The 26,713-nt window shown below is 36.7% G+C and overlaps 2 protein-coding genes across 4 annotated transcripts in view; one reads left to right on the forward strand and one right to left on the reverse strand.

Annotated features, from left to right (window-relative positions):
• LOC129806845 (hemicentin-1) overlaps positions 1-26,713 on the forward strand; it is a 687,416-nt gene that overhangs the window by 173,614 nt on the left and 487,089 nt on the right. The window lies entirely within an intron of this gene.
• Positions 13,538-25,941, reverse strand: LOC129806855 (muscle LIM protein Mlp84B-like). Of its 2 annotated transcripts, XM_055855662.1 has the most exons (10): positions 25,857-25,928; positions 25,308-25,437; positions 25,124-25,219; positions 24,969-25,029; positions 19,914-20,034; positions 19,642-19,738; positions 19,483-19,579; positions 16,138-16,431; positions 15,750-16,070; positions 13,538-14,140 (listed from the first exon to the last, which is right to left on the reverse strand). In XM_055855662.1, the coding sequence occupies exons 2-10, from the start codon at positions 25,420-25,422 to the stop codon at positions 13,858-13,860; spliced, it is 1,485 nt and encodes a 494-aa protein (XP_055711637.1). In that variant the 5' UTR covers positions 25,423-25,437; positions 25,857-25,928; the 3' UTR covers positions 13,538-13,857. The 2 variants fall into 2 exon arrangements, with proteins under 2 accessions (XP_055711637.1, XP_055711636.1); XM_055855661.1 differs by having other exon boundaries at positions 25,308-25,941.

Raw genomic sequence — 26,713 nt, forward strand, 5'->3', positions numbered from 1 at the left:
AAGGGGGGATGCATTAGCCGTACTCTCTGAAATCCCACCGGCTAAACGGGGGAGTCTGGTCGAGTTGGTACGGGCCTTGAGGAGTCGGTTTGGGCGTGAGTTCCAGCAGGGATTGTCACATCTCCACTTGAGGAACCGTAGGCAGAAGCCCGGGGAGGAGATAGGGGCTTTTGCTCTGGAGATCCGAAGGCTCACGCGCCTCGCTTTTCGGGACTGCCCAGAGGTTGCACGCGACAAGATTGCCCTAGGTCAATTCGTAGATGGTTTGTGGGACCTGGATTTACAAGACCTTGTCAGATTAACAAGACCTTGTTCTATGGAGCAAGCTGTTTATGCGGCCTTGGATTATGAGGCTGCCCGGAGAGCCAATCGAGCTTCCCGCAGCGTCTCTAGAGCCGCCGTGGCGGAACAGGAAACCGCCTCCTCCGAGCCAGTGGCAGGGACTCAGGGAGGAGCCCCCTCGTATCAAAGAGGCGAGGCCTCTGCCCCTGCTAGGAATCGGTACAGGGGAAATTGGAACCGTAGGAGAGGAGGTTCCTGGGATAGCGCGTCTGGAAGCGGAGGTGCTGCACCCACGGGACCATCGGAGTCTAGTGGACGGAGTTCCGGGAACACAGGAGCTGGTGGTCATGGTGGGGACCCTCCCGCACCTACTACTGAGTCCAATGCTGGAGCCCCATTGTGTCGTGGAACACGGGTAGGCCCCCAAAATGGGATGTCGGTAGATTATTCGGCCCGTGGCTTGGTGGTAAGGGGGCGTGTGAATAATGTGGACTGTGACGTAGTGGTAGATACGGGGGCAAATTACACCCTGATTGGCCGCCGGATATATGAGGCTATGTCCCCCCAGCCTCCAATCCGCCCTGTTCGATGGGTTCTAACGACAGCCACTGGACAAAGCTCCCCCATCCTAGGAGAACTGGAGGTGACACTGGCACTGGAGGACTGCATACATCATGTCACTGTTTTGGTGGCGGATATTGTAGATGATTGCGTCCTGGGGTTGGTGTTTTTGCGACAACAGGTGGCCCGGTTGGATCTGGAATCAATGAAATTAACTTTCTCCGAGAAGGTTATGGAGAGGACGATTGGTGAGGATGGAATAGTGCGGATATGTACTAGTGAGGCTGTCGTCCTAGCTCCCCGCCGTGAGACTCAAGCCGAGATGGAGAAGGAACTGCCGAGGAAGCAATCGGAAGTTTTCTCCAAAGTCCCACGGGGTATTGAGCGCACTCAGTTAGTGGAGCACCCGATAGACACAGGAGATAGCGCTCCCATTAAGCCACCACCCAGGAAATTCCCAATGGAGTGCGGAAAGCCGTCTAAGGATAGACCTGATCTACATGTCGAAGAAAACCCACGTCAGACAATGAACGACATACACCGGAAGGGGCGAGAACGCTTGCAATTTTTTCCTCGAGTGGCCAAGGACTACTATGACCACACTCGGCATCTCTTGACCTTTGCACCAGGGCAGCCTGTTTGGTGGTACAAACCCCTTAGGAAGGTGGGAAGGTCTCCCAAGTTACAGAGTGACTGGGATGGGCCCTATTTGGTGTCCGAGAAGATAAATGAGGTGGTATATCGTATCCGGAAGAAGGCTAGAGGCCGCTCCCGCATTGCTCACGTGAACCGTTTAGCTCCTTACCGGGGTGTTAATGCTGGCCGGGACGGCCAGAACTAGGAGGAGGGCAGTGTTGTGTCGAATCCTTTTGGGGTGGGATTCGGCACCCTATGAGTGTTTTAGGGGCGAAAAATGCCTTTTTGTAAAATCCCCGTATACTTCAGGCGAACACCAGAAATATCGGGCAATGACCTAGTTGTTGGTTTTGACAATGTAATCAATTCCATTGGCACACTCTAAAAGCCAATTCTGGTGAATTAGTGTATGTGTGACCTAAAGAGAGAGAGCGAGAGAGAAATAAGTAAGTCGTCTCCTTCCCACTCTTCCACTGATCAGGTAGCATACCGCAGCGTAGCATAAAAGCCACGCTCCTTATAGCTCTCAGTGGCCATTCCTGTCACCTCTACTGTTGCTGGATAGAGCATTCAGAGGCGCGGGTTAATCTAGCGCTCTAAATAGCTCCCGGTAGCACTTGAGAGCCCCTCTGTATTGCCCTGGTCAGAAGCATTTAGAAGCGCGGGCTGAGTCTAGCGCACTAAATAGCTTCCGGTGGCACGATAACCCTTACTTTTGCACTGGATGAGAGCATCTAGAATCGCTGATGAAACCAGCGTTCTAAATAGCTCCTAGTGCGCTAAAATTTCCCCCTCTCACACACTCTACTTACCTTTCCTTCCCTTGTGGGTTTTGCGGTGCTCGAGGATCGAACTCCAGCAGTGATTTCCCTTTTCTCGGGCGACCCCGTGCGGTGAAAGATCCGGACTCCCTGAGAGTGTAGTCTGGAAAAGCCAGAAGCCTGATCTCCCTGCAGACGTTGCGTGAGGGATTACGTGCCCTGGTGAACCCTCTGGCCTGGGGCAGCATCTCCGTGAAGTCTGTTGCCACGTAGAGGTTGTGTTGCACCCAAGACACCCTATACTGGTGTTCACCTGCATTTTGGCCACCCTCATTTCGTCCGGGAGTAACCTCGGCCCCAAGTAGGCTGCTGACACGAGCTAAGCCGCGACACCATCACTGGAAGCAGCTCGTAGAAGCCTCTGGCCTTGAGACAGAAGGCATTGGCTGTGCTGGGATAAACCCACCCCCACGGGGGCCCTTGAGAGAGTTGCCTAACCACCCTGTCCTCTACGCCAAGGAGGATCTTCTTGCTCCAGCTGTTGGCTTTGGCACACCGCTGTATACCCTCCAGCTGTTGTTAGACAAAGGAGATCAGGCCTGGGTGAAGCAGGCGGAAAAGGAAATACTCACCAAAACCCTCTGATAGTCCAGGAAAGTCCACAGTCACGATCACTACCACATCACCACAAAACCAAAACAACTCTTGACATTTGCCTCTTGAAGACATAACCTTGTATTTTGCCTGCATTATCGACTTTGTACATTTGCGCTGATAGCGCCCCTAGTGGAAATTTAATAAAACCCAGAAGTAAACTAAAAGGTTGTGTTGTCATTGGTTCATCTGTCAAAGGGGACAGATTCCCTCCAGAATTCATCGTCGAGCCCCTTTTCCGCGATCAGCTGCCTTCCCGGAAGTCCCATCCACAACAATATTATCGTACATTAAAAATTCCTTAATATCTGTAGTCAATAGGATGTATCAGTACCAGTTCCTGCCGTTTACTTTGTGAAGCCGATAATGTTAAGTCCACGAAAAACGCAACCAAAAAATAATGATTAGGGTAAGTGTGCCAAATTTCGGCATAGTTGCATGGAAACGTCAAAGTCTCAAGTTTGAAATGTAATATTTTAAATACAAATTGATTTTTTTTATCATTTCTTCTGAAAGAGTGTTGCTTGGAACCTTGTAAAGAGTTTACCGTCTTTATTTACTCTAAAATCATTCTTAAAACATTTTAAAATGATTAAAATATTGACATAGCTTTGGTGCCATATTTCGGCCACCTTCATTCTCATAGCTCCTTGCCCTTCGGGAATTCTTCCAATATCCTTTTCACGTCATTTCGTTTGTCGAAGCTACATTTTTTTGTTATTCTTTTGCATTGCATAATCTCTAGAGTACGTAAAATATAAAAGTTCATGGAAATTCAAGGAACAAAGAAGGTGGCCGAAATTACAAGCTGGCCGGAATTTGGCACATTTACCCTATGCTATAATAAATATCTTACCTTACTTTTTAAATATGTTGTTCCATAAGCATTACCAATAAATATAAAGAAATAATGCTCCGTGGGTAAACATTCTGCAAAATTCTTGGGTGGTTTGTCATCCCGTATAAAGCTTGTAATTTGAAAAGTTTGAGATATGAAAAGCGTAAACCTGTGATAAAATATTTTATTAAAGGGAACGTAACATCTAGCATTGTGCGGGTAGAAAATTATACGTTGCTCTTTACTATCCTCTATAAAAAAATAGTTTATCATTGTAATGTGACTATTTAGTCACCTTGCGAAGGAAAATACCAAGAAAAGGATGAGTTATATCTACGTGATTAGCATTTTTTGTGCTCAGATTTCTACTTCCCACCTTCCTTTGTGTAATCCATTCCTTGAAAAAAAAAAAACTTACTTATTCTTCTCCTTGTTTTTTTTTTAATATTTCAAGAAGAAAAATTGTAAACATTTCCCCTTGATCCAATTATACAAAGTGGTGTAAATTAATTAAGTTCCTATTACCATATTTCATTATGAAAAAATGCACTATATTGCAAAAAGGCTGAATAATTTTATTTTTTAATGTACTGCTCAAGCTGTGAATGCAGTTTTTTTTGTAGAATTTACAATTCACCTTCTATAAAGGGAAACCATGTGATTGCCACAATTTGAGAAAAAATCAGTGAAAAATTAATAAATTCAACAGATGTGAATTGAAATAACAACATTTTGCGTTAATTGCACTTAGTTGTGCAGAAATTAGTACAGAATTTTGCAGGAGAAAATATAAATTTACATTTGACTGTAAAATATGGGGTGTTAGGGTATGAAGTGTATAATGTATAGTACGGATGGGGTACAAGAGGTATACATGAAAGTCTTTCGCGGTGAGCCACAATTTTTAATTAAAATTGTCATTAAAGTGTACCGTTTCAAGGAAGCAGAAAATGTGGGGAGCTTTTTTTTATCTTTTATACCGAGTCACAAAGTAGATTCTCGAAACTTTTCATCTACTCTTGTTCCTTGTACCAAAAGCAAAAATAATATTAAATGAAGTTTTGCGAGAGTATATGGGATGCGATGAGGAAGAACCAGCAGACACCCAGGGTGAAGATGGTGAGTGAATAAATGGGTGAAATTTATGTTAGGACAAATGGGATAGTTGAATGGTTAAGCCTGTTGCGACATTCTCGTTTATACCATTTAAGGAGGGATACCCATGGAGAAGGCTTCCGGCAAAGAAGGCGGAAAGATGGATAAGAAATGCCTTCATTGATAATCCCCAGCATAAGTCGATGCTCTCTTAAATATCTCTTAAATATAGAGGAGTACTCCATCCTCGAGAATTTCCCGACATTCCTTCACCACCAATGACCTAAATGCAATATTATGGGGGATTTTTGTCTCAAGGATAAAAGAGGCTATCACAAGATGAAGAGGCCATCCGCCCTAAGAAAAAAAGAAAAGAAAAGGGTTTGAATGGGGTTCGCGCTTCAATTCCGCCACTGCGATAAAATTGACTCTTAACTCAATCACTTGTTCAATTTCCCCAACTGTGACGGAAGCAAAACGCACAGCTATAGGGTAAAAGTTGAACGAGTTAATTAATGGAAGAGCATTTCGTTGAAATCCCTAGTATAATAACGATGTTTTACTTCCCTCTAACATCATTAAACCATGTTCTTCCTCTACGAGCTTCCATGCCAGAAAGCCCCCGAAAGATGGATGGTGCACTCGGAAAAACGTCATCTTTTAGATGAGGAGAGCTAAACCGTCTGCCATTGCCTGAGAGAGGAAACTTTGCGTTAATTATTTATCATGAGCTTTTACTGTCGTCTTTTTTTTCTTGTTGTTGCTGAAATTTTTCGTATCAGTTTAAAATGACAAAAAGATTTTTATCCTGGTATGAATACCGTATAGATAGAAAGTCTTCTGAGAGTCAGGGAAATTATTACATATTTATTAACCCATTAGTACAATGTACTAGGAGTACTGGATACAGAATACTCAAGTTTCGGAATTTTCTTCATAAATATTTATTAAACGATTAGGGTAAAATGCGTGTTTTCAGTTAGAATATTCTACCAGAGTACCAAAGGAATTATTAGGATCTGTTGAGGTTTTCAAAAAAAAAGGGTCAGGGACCAGATGTGTCTACCCGGTGCCACGTAAATCCCGAAAGCCAAAATCCCAAAAAGCGAAAATTCCGAAGAGACAAAATCCTGAAAGTTACGAAATTATACGGAATTATACGGAAGTCTCTTTCGGGCCTTCAGCCTTTTCTCTACCCAATCTTGTGAAGGGCGGACTTAAACGATGTATCTGGACTGAGTAAATTCGAATAAGTCTCCGACTCCACCGTAGTTTCGGATCGTCCGGTGAGCCGTGGTGTCTTGATCTCCATCCTTCCATTTTACTTTTTTCATTCCCTCTCTTTTTTACTAACCTTAAATTAACCCGACAACAATACGTGCTAGCACCCTAGCCACGTTGTCGAATATCCCATGTGTCTTATTTGGTAGTTTCCCCCCTTCCCATAAATCCCGGTGAGTACCGCTTATTAAAGTGCATAGAAAGACACATGTTGGTATACAATACAAAATTGGAATAGGACTGTTGAGCCTAAAGGAATTGTAGGGAGATAGCCCGTCCTGACTCCTGACGTTGACTCTTCTAAGCCAACAGTACCAATCATTGTTCAGTTGGCGTGGTAACTCTCTAGGTGGTGCTATAACGGCTAACTTTATAGGCATGGTATCGCTAGACTCCGCCGATAGATGGAGTGGTGAGCACCCGAGGAATTATCTCGAAGGCATATACGAATCGACTCCTCAATCGGACTTCAACCATGAAAATGTGAGGACGCCTGATTCGCGGCTCTTGGAATAGTGCCATGGGAGCTCCTTTCCGGGCGGTAGTGTTCGTGCGAAATTTTCCTTTGCTTGCAATAAGAACGGGTGCAATCATGGGAGTAGTTATGACACTTTTAGGAATTCGGGATTTCGGCCCATTCGGGATTTAAGCCTTTTCGGAATTTTGAGCATGACCCTATGCAATGCCCTAAAACCTGGAAAAAATCTTTCTCCGCACTTCGAGCGCCTTGTCACTTTTCGAATTACATAATTTATTAGCCCGTAACAGGTTTGTCAGAACATATTCGAATTAACCACCAGATTTGTCCAGGTATCTAAGACCTTTGAAATGTATCCATGTTTTCTACAATCGGTTAATAAATACGCATTCTCTAGTGTCTTTTTTTTAATTTGACCTTGACAAACCGTTAGAAAGAATATCTTTTAAAGTCTTCCACTGGTGATGGAAAGGAAATGTTGATAGAGGAATTGGTGAAAAGTACAGCTCCTAAAGATTTCCTGTTAATTGTTCACCCAGATCTTTTATTCCCTGAATAAGAACAATTGAAATAATAAATTGAAGAGCGAAAATATAGACCGAACTCCACCTTGATTTACCTTCGCCATCTTGCTTTTTCAGATATCTCTTGACATCGATTTTATGCTCTAATACCTGAGAAAATGTCCAAACAACCTATACCGGACAATTCACCATTTAAAATTGTTGAAGGTCAAAGGTCAATCACTTTGGGGGGCTCATTTTTTAACCTCCTTTTGCTTTAATTAGGTAAATGCCAATTTTTTCCACAGTAGGGCTACGGATAGTATGTTGTCAGTTAAGTGTTTGAAAGTGGCAGGGTACTGATCATCAGCCGGAGTTGTGATTCTGATGTCCAAAGACTCGTACCACCTTTTAAGTAATCTACCTCTTGGTCTGGTACTTAATGCTGTATTTTGGGAAATATTTCGAGTGATTTATAAATCGGTTCAAATCGGTTGTGAACCGGTATTCAATCGGTTATTTACCGATAAATAGTTTTCGTTCGAATATAATTTTTATTACTCTTTAAAACTATTTTGGGGAAGCTTTTGAGTGATTTATGAATCGATTTAAATCGGTTGAGTACCGGTAAACGGTAAATGATGCGAAAGTACTTTTGAGGTATAGCATCTAAGTCATGAGTTCGAGCATTTAACAAAGCCTAGGACACTTTGCCACCCCTTTTTAGAGTTTTCATTTCGGTAGTCCCGAGTATGCAGCATTGTGTTCTTGTGCTGTTCGCCCTTATCTCTGCCGCGTACATCAGTATCGGTCGAACGTAAGTTTTTCTTTTCAATGTTCTTGGAAAGGTATTGAAATTTTGAACCTGGTCGCATCGGACTTCATCGGTAATGAATCGGTTAAGTACCGATAATAGACTTTAGATAATTAGTTTTGTTTTTTAACCAATTGAGTTGCATAAAATGAAAACAACCATCTATTTTTTATAATTTTCATCATCATCAATTTGTCTATCTAAATTCTCTTCATTCCCCTAAAAAAAAAACTCAAATTGGATTTGGTTGAATTTATGCAAATTGATGAAATTCAAGCGAATATTCTATAACAATTTTCCCATTAAGAAAATTATGATGACATTTAAATTTTTATTTTATTTATTTTCTGGCTGCAACCGAAAAGCTCTATGATAATATTATTTCGTTGATAGAAAAAAAAACGAATATATAATTGTGATTTTCGCCAAAGAATAATAAAGTTTTTGGCGCGTGTGCAAAAATTTAAAATTCTCCATGGGACATGATTTGGTAGGAAAAGTGTGAATAATTCATTAGAATAATTACCATTTTCTTCATAATCAACATTCCATTTTGCTCTTCATCCTTCTTTTTCAAGAGCTTGTGAAAATTTTCCACCTCAAGGTCCACTTCATGCAGAATAACATTGGTGGGACTTTCTGTGCATAGGAAAAACCAACTTCAAAATTGAACATTGAGGATTTCTGCAGATACTTTCACCTTAGTCAAGTTCCATGGACATATTTTCAGTCTCAAATACCGTCGAAATTACGACATGCAAACTTAAATGACTTTCACGTAAGAAAGGGAAAATGTGTGGCATATAAGCGGGAAATTCTACCAGACACTTTCCTCATAAAGTTTACCAAGAAAGAGGAATTTTCTGTAGAATAATAAATTTTTGGCTGAATTTTCTCTTATTCGGGAACATACTCAGATATTCACAAGGAAATTTACGAGGGATTTTCATTGTGAAAATAAAAATGTTTAAATTATTTTCTCAAAATTGACACTGTTAAAAATTGTTTGCTGGTGATTGATGGAATAAGATGGGTAATCAATAATTGAATTTAAATGAATGGGAAACTGGGAATATATCGGACAGGTTGGATATGACCATGGATTTTCTAACATTAAAAAAAATTAAAACGTTGTTCCTGCGTTTTCACAAAACCAACTCATAATAGACTTAAAACTGAAGAAAAATAGAGACATTAATTTATGCAATATATCGGACAACTTGTTATAGAGAAGATGTAATATCGTCAACCTTATCTGAAATATCGTATAACTAGCTTTTTCCCTTCCGGAACTTATTTAAAGCTTTTGTGCACAGAATCTTGCTGGTAAAGGTGGGACTTTCTTCTCTGGACATTTTATAATCCCTGGAGATTAAAATAAAGGCTTGTGAAATTGAAAAAAAAATCGAAATAACTGGACGATGTTAGAAACAAATGTCCTTATTTTTAAATAGCTAACAAAATGTCTGTTTTTGCATGAAAATTCTAATCCACCTGGAAGGATTTTGGTCTGGAACTACAGGATCAATCACTTTAAACAATGCAATGAAACAATTTTAATTGTAATCATGAAATGGATATTACTTCAATGTATTCTATATAAAAAGAATATTTTCTTAAAGAAACTAGTAGGGTAAAGCGCGCCTCCTTCGGATGACTTAGGTTTTGGGCAACTCAATTTTTCTCTATGTTCTTAATGTATTTGACCCAAGGCTATTTTTAGGAAATTTGAGGCACTGGACTAGCTATTAAATTACAATATCAAGGTAAAGTACCCTCACTCGACTAGGTTCCTCGATTCGACCGGACGGTAAATTTTTGAATGTTTGATGGTCGATTTCCTCAATTTCTATGAATTTTTCACTATTAATGTTAGATGATACGGTGAATATTATATAGCAAATATAAATTAATTGAATAAATGAATCTACCGGTCGAGACGAGGGACCGGTCGAGCGGAGGCACTTTACCTTATAAACGGTCAAATTAATTAAAAACTTGTTGAAAGAAATGAGTTGTTCGAAGCTTAAGGGTAGAATCACATTGACAGTTAAATGCTTACCGTTTTTCCTTAATTTACGTGTTTTCATTGCAATTATTACGCAAATTCTCAATTACTGTATTACCTTATCTTGCTCTGTGGCACTAGGTAAAAATAATGTAAGAAATTTGAGGAAATAAAACGAAAATGGGATAAACGGTGAGCAAAAAACTGTACGAATAATCACTCGTACAGTTTATCTTTGTTCACCGTTTATCGCATTTTCTTTTCAGTTTTTTTTTTTCAATCTTCTTATATTTTCATCTAGTACCACAGAGTATAAGATAAGGTAATGCGGTAATCGAGAATTGCAATGAAAAAGCGTGAATTAAGGAAAAACGGTGAGCATTTGACTGTCAATGTGATTCTGCCCTAAGTTATCCAAAGGTAGAGGGCTTTCTAGTCATTGATTAGGGGAAGGATTACAGGCTTTGCACGTAGTCTGGCTTCAAACACTTCTTATTTTTTCCATATTTCTTTAATGAATCTTATTTATCTATGGCATATTTTAATTAGTAGTCTTAAGTTATATCCTGAAAAAAGCAGGTCAGATTCTTTGAAATATTTTGAGAAATATACGAAATCTTTGAAGCCAGAGTGTGTACGAAGCTTGAAAGCCTTCCCCTACTCGAAAATAGCACCATAATTTTAATGAATTTAGTTGCACAGTCCGATATTTCTAGCTATTTGAAATATTGTCCGTTTTGTTAGAGTTTGAAACAAATTCCGAAAACGGCGAAATTAAAAATAAAACCAAACTTGAAATTGAAATTGAAATACTGACTATAAGGTTAGGATACCAGGTTCTCTTGGTACTTTATATGCAAGGGTATATGCATAGTTCTCCTGAAGTTTAAGCTAGAGTATAAAACTTGTCATTTAAGCCAATATGCTTGTAAATTGTATCCAAAGACAGTGGGTGGGCAGCAGAAGACCCAAGGAAGTATTGAGGGGTATATTATAAGTAATTTACTATCCTTTGGTACTTGAAAGGCGATGAAGTGAAGAACGCATCGTCTGGGATTTGAATAAATGAAATTAATGCGTTATAATTTTTGTAGAAAATGGGCGAGAAAATTAATTCTGTAGTTTGAATATGAACAAATGCAACAAATTCTGCGTCACGATAATTGGTAAAATGTAAAGCAAGTAAAGCGTGTATCGACCATGAAGGTTAGACCGTCACCTCGAAATAAAATGATTGTTTTTATTTATTCTTCATTTTTTCTAATTGTTTATTGCAAAATATCTTGCATTAATTGTTAATGGAATACATGTTGCAAAAGATGATTTGTTACAAGTGACAAATAATTTTGACAAAATCAATTTATTTTGAGGTGACGATCCAAGCTTCATGGTCGATAAGTGCTTTACGTCTTGCAAACTACATGATCTGGGCTGTACGATCAATATGTGCTTCTGTCACCTAATCACAAAAATGGTTTTAGTAATTTCTTCCTCCACATGTGCAAATGACTCCTAATGGCTCCGGCACACCTTTTAGATCGGGAAAATTCCATGAAATCAAAATTGACATCCCTTTCTTTCTCACACGTTTTGCATGTGTCTGACTTATTCTTTTGCACTCCAAATTTGATTGAACTAAATTCAAATTGGTCTGATGTTTAAATGAAGAAGAAGAGTTCGAAAGAGTGGGATAGGCATATGCAAAACGTGTGAGAAAGAAAGGGATGTGAATTTCGACTTGATGAAATTTTCCTGGATCTAAAAGGTGTGCCGGAGCCATAAATACTCTTTATAAAGATTTTCCAATGACAAACAAGAGAAATCCTCTTAAATGCGCATTTCTCCATGAATTTGTGAAAAAATAAATTTACTTAAAAGGTATTTAGATTTTGTAAAATTCTAATGGATTGCAACCTTCAACTTGAAGTTTCGGAAAAGATTTATCCATGGTCTTTGTAGATTTGAAAGTATTTCCAATTTCCTAGAAAATCCAAAATTAATAAAATATTTATTTTATCTAATTTTGCTGAAATATTGCCCGATTAAATTCATTCTGTCGGTATTTTGTTCAAAAAGTTTTAAATTTGATCCCTAAAAATTTTTATTTACGCAAAATTGTACAACCACCAAAAAAGGCTTTATCCAACTTTGTGTTGGAAAATTATGAGTTGGAGAGTGTTTCAGCAATTAAAAATTCACGTGCAATTTTCCACTGTGTTCGGATGAAAGTAAAATGATGAAGAGAGAGAGAGAGAGTGAGCATAATTGACCTAGAGGAAGAATTTCATATTAATTCATCATAAATGATTGCTCAAAACTTTTTCTTTAATAACAAGAACCCCATCGTGTCTTATCCTTTTCTGTCGGACTCCATTAAAAGGGATAAGATTTAAATGACAAGAAATTGAGTTTAAAACTGAAAATTATCTGAGGCATTTTGCTACGTCTTTGGGATTTACGGAAGGCTGTATATGGGAAGGAGAAGAAAAAGTGAGAAAAGAACCATCTCATAGGATGGTACACTTGAAGGAATCCTTCTATAGGAAAGCACTTAATGAAATTACAGTGAAATTAGCTTGGTTCTCTTTTTTTTTCTCGTGTAATTCATAATTAATGTAAAACATCGTTTGCACGCTCACATTTTCCGCTCTTTTTTTTAGCCACTTTTGCAGTCATACAATCTTTTCTTTGGGAGTACAGTGACAAAAGAATTTTCCACAGGACACCAAAGAAAAAGGTATCCGGAGGAATGTAAATTGAGTTCTGACAGCAGGAAAATTGTTAGTTGCTTCTGTCACTTCAGTAAGTTTTTCTTTTCTCACTTTTGGTGAATAATCTAACTGAAAATTATTCGCTTGGTCATTTTTCTTGTCCATTGTAATTTTTCATCTTTATGTGACGATCCAAAAGGAAAATTCAAGTGAAATCCTTAATAGGAGTTTTTTTTCTATATAAGAAATTGACAAGAATTCACTGTCATATTGACATCCACTTCCTCCACATGAGGGCGCTGTTTTCTCCCGCTAGCGGCGCTGGCAACTGCTGTCAATTTCGAATTTCTAAGCCGTCAGTTGAATAGCTAAGCCAAATTGAATAAAAAAATCCCAGCTATAAACTTTTTAATAGAGCTTTGACAGTTTTTTGGTCTTGAAGCTTAGTTACATGAGAATAACTGTCGAAAAACAGAATTCTACCACTCGATGAATAATAGGATTTTGAGGGGTTGTTTTTCTCAAAATGCATTTCACCTTAAAATCACATTTTATCTCTTCAGGTGAATCCATTTGTGTATAAACTCTCTTTCGTCCTCTTCAAATCCATCATCTCTTTGGGTTGTTGAGAACGGAAAATCCCATAAAAAGGGCCGCTCAGGAAGTAGGAAAAATGTGCATGAAATACTTAAAAACTATGACTCATCATCCTTGAGTGAAACATCCCTAGAATGTATATTTTTGTTTTCATTCCTGAAAGAAAATAGTTTGGAAAGAGTCCTTCTGCCTGTGCCACATCCTTCTCTCCGTTTTACCATGCTATCACCATCTAGCCCCGTATGATGATGTGTTGAGCAAGGGGACAAGGAGTGAAGAAAAATTTGTCCAAGCGTAGAAAATGAAAAGCTTATGCACTTGAAGGATAAACTTTTATTCATTGAAGATGGAGTACTCAAGAAAAAAATAAAGAATAAAGGGTGGTAGGGGTCGGAGATGAGTAAGAGGGTTAAAGAGCAAAAGAACATAAATTTCTCTCTCTTTTACAACTTTCTAGACTTTCTTCATTCTTATGTGTGTGTGTGTTTTTCCTCTGCCACTTCTTAATGCGATTATTCAAGTGTAATTCAATTCAATGTAAACGACTTCATTAAATCATTGTTATTGGCCTTTCTCATTTTCCTCCTAGTCTGACCACTTTGGTGTTGGTCTTACAAGTTTTCTTTTTTTTTTCTTGGCTAAACCATTGCCGTAAGGGTTCCAGCACCCATACCAAAACCAAAACCCTTAATGCCGTAATTTCTGTTGTAGCACCCACGGCAGTAGATCTCTAAGTTGGGTCCATCGTTGAGATTCATGGAGTCCAAGTGTTTGCCACAATCTATGCATGAGAAGCAGCGTTTGTGCCATACTCGATTCTTGCTGATCATAAGTTCAGCTGCATAAACTGGGAAGCCGCATCTGGGGCATCCATTGCCATTCTCTACTTTCTTTGGGCCGGTTTTCGGAACTGCATCTTGCCTGGAAGGGAAACACGGATTAGGTTTTTAGAAATTACCGACTTGAGCCTTATAACAGCTACTCATTAAGACTTATCCGGTAGTACTCATACCACACTTGTTCCTTAAAGATCTTTCAAAGCTACTGGAACAAGCCATATTACGGTTACTGATTAAGATTACAATGGCTGTAATTTGAAAGTCGTGAGTCACTTCCCGTCTCTAGAACGGTACAGCAACAGTTTACCGTTCTTCAGAGTTTTTATGATGAGAAGGAGTCAGTCTTGGTTTGACCGAGAAAAGCGGACCATGAAGCTACGGGTTCCTGGGCTACTGAGATCGAATAATTAATTTACTCCAGGGCCCAGGACATCAATATCTTTTCAAGCCTCATTGAGTCCAAGTCCTAATTAGTGATTCTGGTTCAAAGTCTTTACAATTCACTTATCGAAAACCGTTTAAGGATACTGGATTAAGCCTACTAGGGCTACTGTTTGTTCAAATCCTACTCTTGATCCGAGGAAATTTACTAATGACTTATGCTTTAACACAGATTCTGGTTCTGACTTTATTATGTATTCCGACACAAACATAATGAATCAAGCCTACTAGGGCTACTGCTTGTTCAAATAGAATCGTGTATCTTGATCCGAAGCCCGTTACTAATAATTCATGCTTTATTAGAGATTTTGATTGTAACGGTTTTAGCACTATTAGTTATTCCTTTACAAATCCATTTTGTTTACTGTTTTATTAGAAGCCTTACTAGGCTTATGAATTTAAGGACTATTCAGGAATGTCAGGGCTTTCAATCTCAATCAGACTACAAAGTTTTACCCATTAAAACCGTTGGCTTGAGGACTATTAGGGTTTCTGATTTAGGACTCAATGAGGCCATTTACACCGCCGCATTTGATTGAGATTGAATTGTCCCAAAATCAGTTTTTGGGACAATTCAGTCAAAATCTAATACGACAGTCTAAATGACCTCAATGAAATCGTTTAGATTGCGACCTTAGATTAAGACGTAATTATTCGAAATCCGATTTTGGAACAGTTCAATCCCAATCTAATGCGGCAGTGTAAATAGCCTCAATGGGCTTACAATTTAATCCCCAATAGAGCTACAGAGAACTTTTATTAGAACTGCTAAGTTTTACCCTTTAAAACAATTGATTCGAAGACTATTAGGGTTTCTGATTTAAGACTTAATAGTGAGGGCTTTTAGTTCAAGTTCTACTTATGCTACTTAAAAACATTAATCAGGATTATTAAGTTTTACCCCTTATAATCATTGATTTGAGGACTGTTAAAGTTTCTGAATTAGGAGTTAATAGGGTTATTAGTTCAAGCCCTTCTGATTCTACTTTAAAATACCTATCAGGTCTACTAGGTTTTACTCCTGAAAACCATTGGTTTGAGGACTATTAGGGTTATGATTTAGAACTAAATAGAGCTAACAATTCAAGCCCTTAGGGCTACCCAACCCAGGGCTTTCATTGAGTATTACCAATTCAAAGGTTTTAAAAGCTATTGATCTTAAATTCTATTTGGGTTATTGGTTCAAGCCCTAATAGGGCTGCCAAGTCAAGCCCTATTAGGGCTTGAATAATTCAAAGAGGAATAAATACGCAATCACTGGTGCCTCCCCCGTCGTTGAAACAAGTGTCGGTGTGTGTCCATAACCAAAGCCCTTGGGCCCAAATAATTTTCCATAGCAAGCGCGACAGTGAATTTCCTTGTCGGGTCCGTCGCAGGACAACATCGAATCGAGCGGTCGATGACATTCATTGCAGTTATAGCATCTCTTGTGCCACATTGTGCCACGTGCCAATTGTTGTTCTGCCGCAAATACCATTCCGCCGCATCGCGGACATCCCTCACCCTCGGGTGCCTTAATGGACGTTGTATCGAGATTGGCAAACGGTCGACTATTTGCCAATTCCTCCTCCCTTGAAATGTTATACACAGAAATCTAGTTAAACCGTGTAATTTTGTGTGATTGAACGGTAGACTTACGATATGTCTGTCTGTAGGAATCCGTATCCATTTGCGAACCCATATCCATGGGGTCCCCAGCGTTTTCCATAGCATGTCTTACAGTAGACATCTCTGTCGGGACCATCGCATGCAATTATGGAATCTAGTGTCTTGGTGCAATCTTTGCACTTGTAGCACTTTCTGTGCCAGCCACGTCCCTTGGAAATCACCAGTTCGGCTGCAAAGACTACCCCTCCGCAACGGGGGCATCCAGAGCCGTCCTTTGCTTGAATCTTTGATGGATCGACCTCGGCGGTTTTTGGCGCCAATTCACTAAGAACAAATTGAAAACATATTAAATCCGGTTATAAGGACTATTTATTGAGAGGGTAGGTCAAGTAGGGGAAAGTACTCTCCCTTCGAATGTTCATACCTTCGAATAATGTGAATTTTCTTTTATTTTTCCTAAGAGACTTGCACATTTCTATTAAAATATTAGTTAGCTTATCATCATTTATTGATAATTACGTAATAATCATGTGTAAGTCTCTTTAAAAAAAAGTAAAAAAAAAAATCACATTATTCGGAGGCATGAGCGTTCGAAGGGAGAGTACTTTCCCCTAATGGTTTTTGAATATTTAGTCATATCCAAGGTCATATTACCAAGAATCAATACAAATTTTTCAGTATTTCTGTTACATCCTTTAAGGAATTATTCTTATAATTTTTGAAAATTTTTCGTTCAGCTTTTTATGCAATATTTATAAATTTTCTATCTAAATTCTATTTTTTAAATTAAATGAAACATTTTTCTTGAGAAAAGGAATTGTTTGATTCATAAATTAAAAGTTAAAAAATCCATTTTAATTTTTCTATAGTTCTTTATACTAACAACTATTTTTCAAAATATAATTGGTTATGGTAGTTTTTAAAATATTGGTATAGTCAAAAAATATATAAGAGGAAAAAAAACGTTCAGCAAGGACGTATAACAGGAAAAACATATGTTGTTATTGTTAAAAAGAAAACATGAAAAATCGTTCAATATATGAGATATTTTAGATTGATGGGCCAAGGAAGGATACCATGAGTATTGTTAGGGTTACTGTTGATTAATATTCTACCGTATCAATAATATATAAAATATAATATCCATATAAATTAATTAAAAACCATTTGATTCTTTTAAAAATATCAGACTGAAAAAATACAATAGATGATTAGAAATGTCCAAAGAGCTTCGCAAAAGCTTTCAATGATCTACAAAATAAATATTTACATAACAAACAATATTTACATTTCACAGAATAAAAACAAATAAAATAATCAAATGAAAAATAAGAATAGATTCCTCTATACCATAGAGACTTTTAGAGGGACGGTCTCCGAAAGCTAAAAATCAATATATCTTACCGTTCAGTCGATCGCGCGATAAAATATAAAGGGGGAAGTGGGGCACCTTTGAAATTGGGATTTTTCACCTATATTTAAATAAAATTGAGCCTTATCGTGATACAATTTAACTTCTCAATCTATTTGTGCAGCTAAATTATATCACTATAAGGCTCAATTTTATTTAAAAATAGGTGAAAAATCCCAATTTTAAAGGTGGACTATTTTCAAAGGTGCTGCACTTCCCCCTACAACCAATAAGAAAAAAATTTGGACAAAACAAATCATTTACGGATACTTTGCTAATTGGCAAAAAAAATCCGAATTTAAGCAAATTGGTTGAGATATAGGTCCTACAAAATGATTAAATTTTGAACTTCAAAAAAATTATGTTGAACACTTTTTCGGTCTTAGGTGCCTATGGACGAAAAGTCCGCATGGATACGTTTTTAAAACATATCCGAAAATAAAAGTAATCGCTGGAGCTATTTTCGATAAAACCCCGTTTGTTATGTGGGGGGGGTGGTTCACCGAAAACTGGAAGTTCATATCTCTTACCGTTTAGGCTGCAGAACGTAACAAAAATATTTAAAGTTCCTCTTAAATACGCTAACTAATATTTAATAGAAATGTGTAAGTCTCTTAGAAAAATCACATATTCGAAAGCATGAACTTTCGAAGGGAGAGTACTTTCCCCTACATAAAGTTTTTCGTGTAAATTGGGAAGTTACACTTTTTGCGGAAGTGATGTAAGCTGGCGGCATTATTTATGGCCTTGTCGCAAGTATTGTCAGAAAATGATACAGAAAACAAAAAAAAAGAAATTTATGTGCTATTCTAACACGTCAAATATTTTCAATTTTGAGGTTTTCGAAATCGTTTTGTAACAAAAGGTGGAGTTTTTTGCAAGAACACCTTAAGAAAGCGCGCTATCTTCGGACGACTCCAGCTTCGGACAACTCTTTTTTTTTTCTATGTTTTTAATGGATTTGATCCCTGGTGCTTTTCTGGAATAAGAATAAGTTGTTCGAAGTTTAAGTAGTCGAAAGGTAGCGCGTTTTCCTCTAACGACAGGCCACAAGTAATGTCGCCATTCTACTTATTCTTCCATGATATATCTCCCGTTACTCATTTTTCAGACCAGAAATTGTTATAACATCATCATTATTGCGTATTACTACATTAAGTTGCGAAGTAAGTCACGATATTTGCTGATCCAAGCGACAAACTTGCAATAATATTTTATTTACATATTTAGGAAATATTTATAAAATACAATTAGAGGAAGGCTTTTGGATTTCGCACACTCTCTGGCTTCGAACACTTCATATTTTTCCCATATCCCTTTAATGAATCCTTTCGAAACCAGAGTGTGTACGATGCCTGAGATCCTTCCCCTCTATTCCATTTCATTTAAACTTTTAGATCTGTTTTACTGGCTCCTTTGAGAAATGCTCTACTTGTCCCTTCTGTAGTATTTCTTCTAAGGTTGATGTGGAAGTTGTGATTTTTTAAATTTGTACATTAGTGGTAGCATAATCATGCATTGTAGGGGAAAGTGCTCTCCCTTCGAACGTTCCTGCCTTCGAATAATGTGAATTTCTTTTGTTTTTCGTAAGAGATTTACACTAATGCCCGACGTACACTAACTTTTGTTTTGTAAACATGTTTTTGACATTTCAATGAGAGTGGAGTGAGATCTAGATCTAGATGATCTAGTCGTCTCGCACATTCTCATAGGAAATTTTGAAAATATGTTTACAAACAAAAGTTATTGTGCGCTGGTCATAAATTATCACGGAATCATCAACAAATGATGATAATCCAAATAATATTTAATAGAAATGTGTAAGTCTCTTAGGAAAACTAAAAGAAAATTCACATTATTCGAAGGCAAGAACGTTCGAAGTGAGAGTACTTTCCCCTACTGTTTTTTTTTCTTTGAGAGGATAGGGTGGAATGTGAAAAGCACAGGGTCCAAAATATAACTACCTCTGCCAATCTTTATCTTTAATATCTGACATGAGTCCCAATGAGGATACCCCAATGTGCCCATATCCGCGAGCCCCAAACTTCTGTGCATAGCAACCTGCAGAAGCAAAAGCTCTACGTGAAAGCGTCTGGTGAAAAGCGAGCTTTGGGGTACAATACCTCGACAGTAAATCTCCTTATCGGGGCCATCGCAGTGAGTTGTTGAATCCAGTGTTCTGTTGCAGTTGAGACACTTGAAGCATCGCCTGTGGTAACCCTTTAGGATAGGTTGCACCATATATTCCAGGACGTTGAGGATTGTAAGCAAAAAGAGTATGAGAAAGAGAGCATAATAAAATTTAGGCAAAAAAAAAACATTTGTGGGATTTTTATTTTGTGGATGGCTTCAGAGGCATGGAATATGTTCAAATGGTACAATAATGCGAAATTACTTTGCCGCGGGCCAGCATTTGTTCAGCCGCATATACATGAATCCCACACCGAGGACATCCTTCTCCTTCCTTTGCCTTTCGCAGAACTCGCGGGGTAGTGGGTTTCGATGGGGTATCATCCCTAAAAATATATATATACAAAAAAAAGGAGATGAAGGGAAAGGACTCTCGGCTTTATTGCATATTTTATTATTAATCGAAAATTTAAATTTACTTTTCTTGCTGCTTTTTTTACCCAGAGAAACAAAAATAATGTAAATTGTACATGGAATGAATATAGGGGATATTTCCTTTATATTCAACTCCTACCCTGACTATATCCTCTTTGGTGGAGTTGAGGAAAATTTTTGCGTGTTTCACGAATACTAAATATATTTTTTTTTGGGAAAGATTGGAAGAGCTGAGAAAGAGAGAAGATGAGAAATTCATCATGAGTCGAAAGTTTGAGTTCGAGATTGAAGAAGAAAGTCTTTGATCCATTTCTCATCCTTTTTTTTTCGTCTCTTATGATGCGATACAAGTTATAAAGTTGCTGAATTTAATGAGAATTTTTGTTTTTTGGAAAAGAGCAACGATATATTCAGTGATGAATTTTTGGGCTTTTTTTTATCAATCTTGTTTTCTTGCCTTTGGCAATTTTGTTGACCCAAAATGCGCTTGCAATTGATACAGAAATAGATTAGGGTATTTATGTAACAAAACGTATCCGCAAGTTTCTCTTGCACACACACTTTTGACCCAACACTGCAATTTGAGATGTATTGCAACATTGTTCTGTGAATTGGCCGATGTAGGAAGAACATTTCACATTTTACAAAGTTGTGTAAATCGTAGTCATTATATAGAACATATGATTTAAAAGATGGCCAGGAGGGGAATTCTGTAAAGATATGACAATGTCATATGATAAACGTTCGTAGTAAATTTGAGAAGAGGATAATATTTACGAAAGGCTACTGAGCATCGAATGGTCATTGCAAGGGGCTTTATGAATCTCTTAGTAACCTATATGACTCTGATTGTCGATTAATATTTCTGAATTTACCACATAAAAATATTTAAATTTGTCATATGACATTATCATACCGTTACAGAATTCCCCTCCAGGATGTTGTAAAACCGTCTTGTTTGATTAAAATAAAAGATTTTTTTTTAGATAATCTAAAATCCAACTGGGCACATCCGTAATTTAGTGATCCTAAGTTTCTTAGCTAGAAAATCATGTGACTCTTATCAAAATTTCAATAATTTATTGTTTTCATTTTTTTTTAAATTTATTTAGCTCTCATATAATTAGGCTTTTTTTGCCTTTAGTTGCAACCAAGTTTTACAATGTGTGGTACAGGTGTTTACACTGAATGTTCCCGAAAACAAGAGTACAATACGAGTACAATAACAATAAGTACAATGAGTTATCTGCCAAAGCCATAGTGATATGAGTCACTGGAAAAAGAGGCTAGTGACAGTACTTGATTTATTTGATTAGCCTAAAGGTATGCTGGGCACTCAATGGGTCAAGTGGTAGAGCACTCGCTCTATGATGCAAGTGTCCCGGGTTCGAATCCCCTTTAGGTCACCAGGAATTTTTCTGGCGTTAAAGGTGTTCGGATTGCATCCAGTGAGCTTCACTGAATTTGATTTCACGGGCAAAGGACTGACAATCTCATCCTGTATAAGAAAAAATAATAATGCATGTCTAGATATCCCTTTGCGGGAAGGCCCTGTTCCTTCATGGAATATTGTGCCAGCATTAGTATTATTATTAAAAGTATGCCTGCAGCTGATCAATTTTTTTCCAGAGCGCGGTTCGTCTCTTGGACCAGAGATCTCTGCGCCATACATCTACTACTCTATCCACTTAGCCACGAGATCTCCAAATCCAAAGTTTTTGATCAAAATTTAATAACTTATTGTATATTTTTATTTTTTTAATACTAATTTTTAATCTTTTAATATTCATTTGGTTTTTGTGAAAAAAAGAACAAAATAATGAAATTGCTAAAACAAAATATTAGAGTCAGTAAAACACCGGTAATGACTTTAAACTCATTTCTTCTTTTAATTTTTCAAGCCAACATTTCGGATGGGTTTTCTTCCTTGGTCAGATTCTTCAGGTATGCAAATTTAGGGGAAAAAACTTGTCACAAATTTTTTTTTACTGAACATAAGTCGAACTCTGCACAACAGACAATTTCCCCACCAACAACCATCAAAGACTATGACCTTTTGGATCCTTTGGTTTATTATGACAAGTTTTCTCCTCTAAACTTCCCTACTCTGAAAAAAATCGCTCGTAAAAGGTTTGTAAAATCTCGTTGACCCATATAGAAAAGTAACGAGATGTTTGGCTACCTCTGTCGCCATAGGGATTTTTGTAAAATCCTTTCATTTTCAATAAGATATCTTGTTAATACCAGATACTCCACATTTTTTACTAATAATAAACAAAATCTTGTAAAAGTTTTGTAAGTATTCTTTTTTTATTCACCAAAAAATGACGAGTTTGTAGTCGGAAATGGTTTCTAAAGTCCTATTTAACCATTTCCTGCAGACAGCATACCGGCGTATAATTGCCATATAACAGAAAGCATAAAAATTGTGATTATTATTTCCACCAAATTGATAAATAATTTGACAGAAAATATTCCAGACCATTTTGAGAGAAAAAGATAAAAATTAAAGAGAAAACGATATATTTTGCAACGCCATCTATTGAGAAATTCCCATGAAAACCAGATCTTGAGAAAAATTTTACAAGAATTTTGTTAATTAATTTTGGTGGATTCAGTATTAACAAGATATCTTGTTGAAAATGAAAAGATTTTACGAGAATCCCTACGGCGACAGGGGTAGCCAAACATCTTGTTTCTTTTCCATAAAAATCGACTTATTTTACAATTTTTTTACGAGATTATTTACGAGATATTTTTTTCAAAGTATTTGATGGAAGAGGAAAACTACTGGAAAACGTCCGCTTCAGAAAGTAAAAAGAGAAAGCAGCCAAAGGTCGTTACCGTCTTTCAAGCCTAAAATTAAGCCGAAAATTATCTACAGAAAAAAAATATTTCGTAAAATTGTTCGCAAATATTTGTGAATTTTTACTAGGGGCTTACGAACTGTTCGTAAATCATCCCACTAACAATTAAGTAAAAGTTTGTATTTTTTCACAAATATTGTTCGCAGCTTGATCACTTAACGAACATTTTTTGTCCTTTTACAAAAATTTGTTCGTTTTTTTCCTAATTTTTCTTGCAAAGACCAAAGGAATAATAAAAGATTAAAGTAATTATTTCAAAATTAAATAAAGATTTTTGATCAGTAAAAAACCTTTAGGGTAACTACCAAATTTAGGCACAGATGCGTGCAAGCGCTGAGATCTTAAGTTTGAAATTATTTTTAATACAACTTGACTTTTTTAAGGAATGTTGTAAATAGTTTATCGTCTTTATTTTCTCTAAAAATCATTCTTGATACATTTTAAAATCGATAAAAATATAGAGATAACTTTGGGTAATATTTCTACCACGTTGATTCTTATAGTTCCTTTTCATTCCGGAATTCTTTCTAAGTCTTTTTCATATTATCTCGTTCGTACAAGCGACATTTTTATATTTTTTGCATTGTATAATCTTTAGAAAACGCAAAAATTAAAAATTCATGTAAATTTCAGGAACAGAAGAAGTGGCCGAAATTGCAAGCTGGCCGAAATTTGATAGTTCCCAAATTTTGTTAAAAAAAAGGGACGTATTTTATAGGAGTATAAAATTAAAAATTATTCTACCTTTTTATTCTAATATTCCTGTTCTTGAAAAGCTAAGTATATTGAAAGTGACATGAAATTAATAATTATTGTCTATTCAACTGTAAAATTTAGTTATTAAAAATGCAATACAGTGTTTGCATTTCTCAAAATAGATACGAGAGAGCACTAAAACAATATTAATTCAATTCGTTTTATAAAATGAAAATATTGACACCACGCTAAATTCTCTTTTTAAAATTTATTTACTGTAAATACAAATTTCTTATAGACGGTATTTTTCACACTAAAACCCCGGCGGGTTTAAGAATCATCAATTTGGTTTTAGGGCATCTTGTGTGAGATGCTACACAGTAATGAAAAGGAATAAACACTAATTTAATGTTAAAAATATGGTAAAAATGTTTAATGAAATGCATTGAAATTTTGTAATAAATTAAAAAATGGTTGAATTCGCAAAATTTTAATTTTTTCAATTTTCTTTGGTTCAAATACACAAAGTTCTACACTGTAAGGGCCTTAATAGACTCAGGATGATCCTTGAATTTAGCCTGAAAAACTTGGCACTAAAGTTTTAGGTGAAGGAAATTTATGCTAACACTGTGAAAAATCCGAAAAAGTTAAAATAACATTTCGGAAATGTTTTTTTATTCTGCAGTATTGATCCGAAATCGGTGTAAATATAATGTTTTTCAAGTGTATTAGGGGTTAAAGTTAACCTTTTCATGTTAATTTTACCCTTAAAAAGGTGTAAAATTAATATTAAAAATGTTGATATATTTTTACACCAAAAATGTGTTAAAGTTATGAGGAAAAAAAGTTAATCGCACCCCCGTTTTTTCTCAGTGAAGGACCTCTTATTGATGATCCTAAGCCCTTGTCGTATAAAAGTTTGGGATAAATCATTATTACAAAATTTTACAGGCTAGGTATCAGCCTGAGTCTATTTGAGTCTTAACAGTGTGAAAAGTTATAGTCAAATAATAATAATAATAATAATAATAATTGTTGGCTTTATTTGTAAATTAGGCTTAACCTCTACATACAACCAAGATTATGGTTATAATTTTTGATTACTTCACTTAAAAAATTACACAAGCAAGTTTGTGTACTTTTTATAATTCTCGAATTACACAACTTTGAATAAAAAATAGTGTAATGATTAGGCGGTGATTTTTCTCGGGGATTTTTTTTCCATGTAAAAGCTCAATTACACAATCTGTGGTTTTTATAAATACTACCCCTGTCTAAAAATAATTTCAATATTTGGTTCATGCAGCAGGGATTAAACTTACACGAGTGCATCCAAGTAAATGGAGTCTAGAGTTTCAGCTGCAAGGCCTGCAAATCCATATCCTGAAAGGGGTATTAAATTGATTTTGAAATTCACTCTCCTGTATAAAAATTTCACCATTAAAACAGTTTTTTTTCTCCTGCACTATTCCCATACCTTTCATGCCATATCGACGAGCGTGACACACTTTACAGTACAACTCCTTGCCGTGTTCACAGCAATTCAGGGAGTCTAGTGTTTTGTGGCAGACCTCTGATGATGAAAATAGTTGGAGGAATGTTATCAGAAAAATAAAATTCTGAATTTTATTTTATATTTTTCTTTGAGGGAGAAAACTCACGGCAATAGAAGCAATTTTTGTGCCATTTGTACTTTCCAGCTCCTCTGGCTTCCGCCATAAAGACGGCCTTTGAACATTTTGGACACTTTGGATCATCATCAGAGGTGAATCTCATATTTCCCCACTTGTCCTAATATAAAAACCAAAAAAAAAAAGAGAATAACCTCCACCCACAGAACACACTTAAGCACTCTCTTGGCTAAAATTAAACCCCCTTTGGACGATATGCAACTTTTACACTTGCACTTCAGAGAGCCACTTGAATTTCTTATGCACACGATATAGCGAAATCATGTCATGCTAAAAGCTTATTTTATTCCACCACTAAAATCCCCAATATTGTCCACACACTCTAAAGAGCCAGCAGTGGAAAAACCAGGAAGTGCTCCCTGTGGAATTTGCCCAAACAACCACTTGCCAGAGTGTCCCGTGGGATGAGCTATTTGAATTTTTATTTCTTCCGCAAATGGAGAGAAAATTGCACAGTATAGCGTTTCTTCAGGGATTTTCACGGGAAAACTGCGACCGAGGATGATATCAGAGACTCACCAACCACTTTACAGGCGCAACCAGGAATAATTTTAGATTCGGTCAAGTCACTTAGAGCATGCGTCTTTTCGTACTACAATTATTTTAATTGTTCGCGCTGTTTAAATTGACACACAGTGAGTAATGCGAAAGTTAGGCGCAAAGGTCATTTTAAGTACAAATGATCGTAATTCACTTGGGGTTCTTGTACTGTAGAAGATGATAATACTGAACTATTATTTTTAACCATTTAAGGACGAATGGGTCATTATGTGATTCATATGAATAATTTTTCATATAAATAATCATTTGATGTATTAACATAGGGGAGGATGGGGCAGTTTAAAGAAAGGGTACTTTTAATTTTTTTTCTTTAAAATAGAATTAAAACTTTATGTGACTAAAGTAGTATTTAGACAAAACAAAACCCACAGAATTGTTCGTAAACGTTTGTGAACTCCTGCTGGGAACTTACAAAATACTCGTATATCATAAAACCGGTAAAATCAACTAAAAAATTCGTGAAAGTTCGTACTTTTCACAAACATTCTTCGTAACATGATCACTTGATGAGCATTTTTTTGTCCTTTTACAAACATGTGGTCGTATATATTCGTAAACACACAGAAATAATGTTTGTAAAATTTTGTCACTCGTTCGTAAAGTTTTGCCAGACAAACGGAAATGTACGAACAACATTTAATTATGATTTCCAAGCGGGGAAATCAGAATTTGGAAAGTGAAGAAGACGTGTTACTTCTTTCGATGTCCACTTTATTCTCCCTTTCTTTCTATTGATACATGATGTTTATATGATTGCCTTCCCTTCGATCTTTTTTGTCTTTTATCAGATGTCTATTTTTAGAATTTTATAATCT

This window comes from Phlebotomus papatasi, chromosome 3 (assembly GCF_024763615.1).
Source record: "Phlebotomus papatasi isolate M1 chromosome 3, Ppap_2.1, whole genome shotgun sequence".
In the NCBI taxonomy this organism is placed as follows: Eukaryota; Metazoa; Arthropoda; class Insecta; order Diptera; family Psychodidae; genus Phlebotomus; species Phlebotomus papatasi.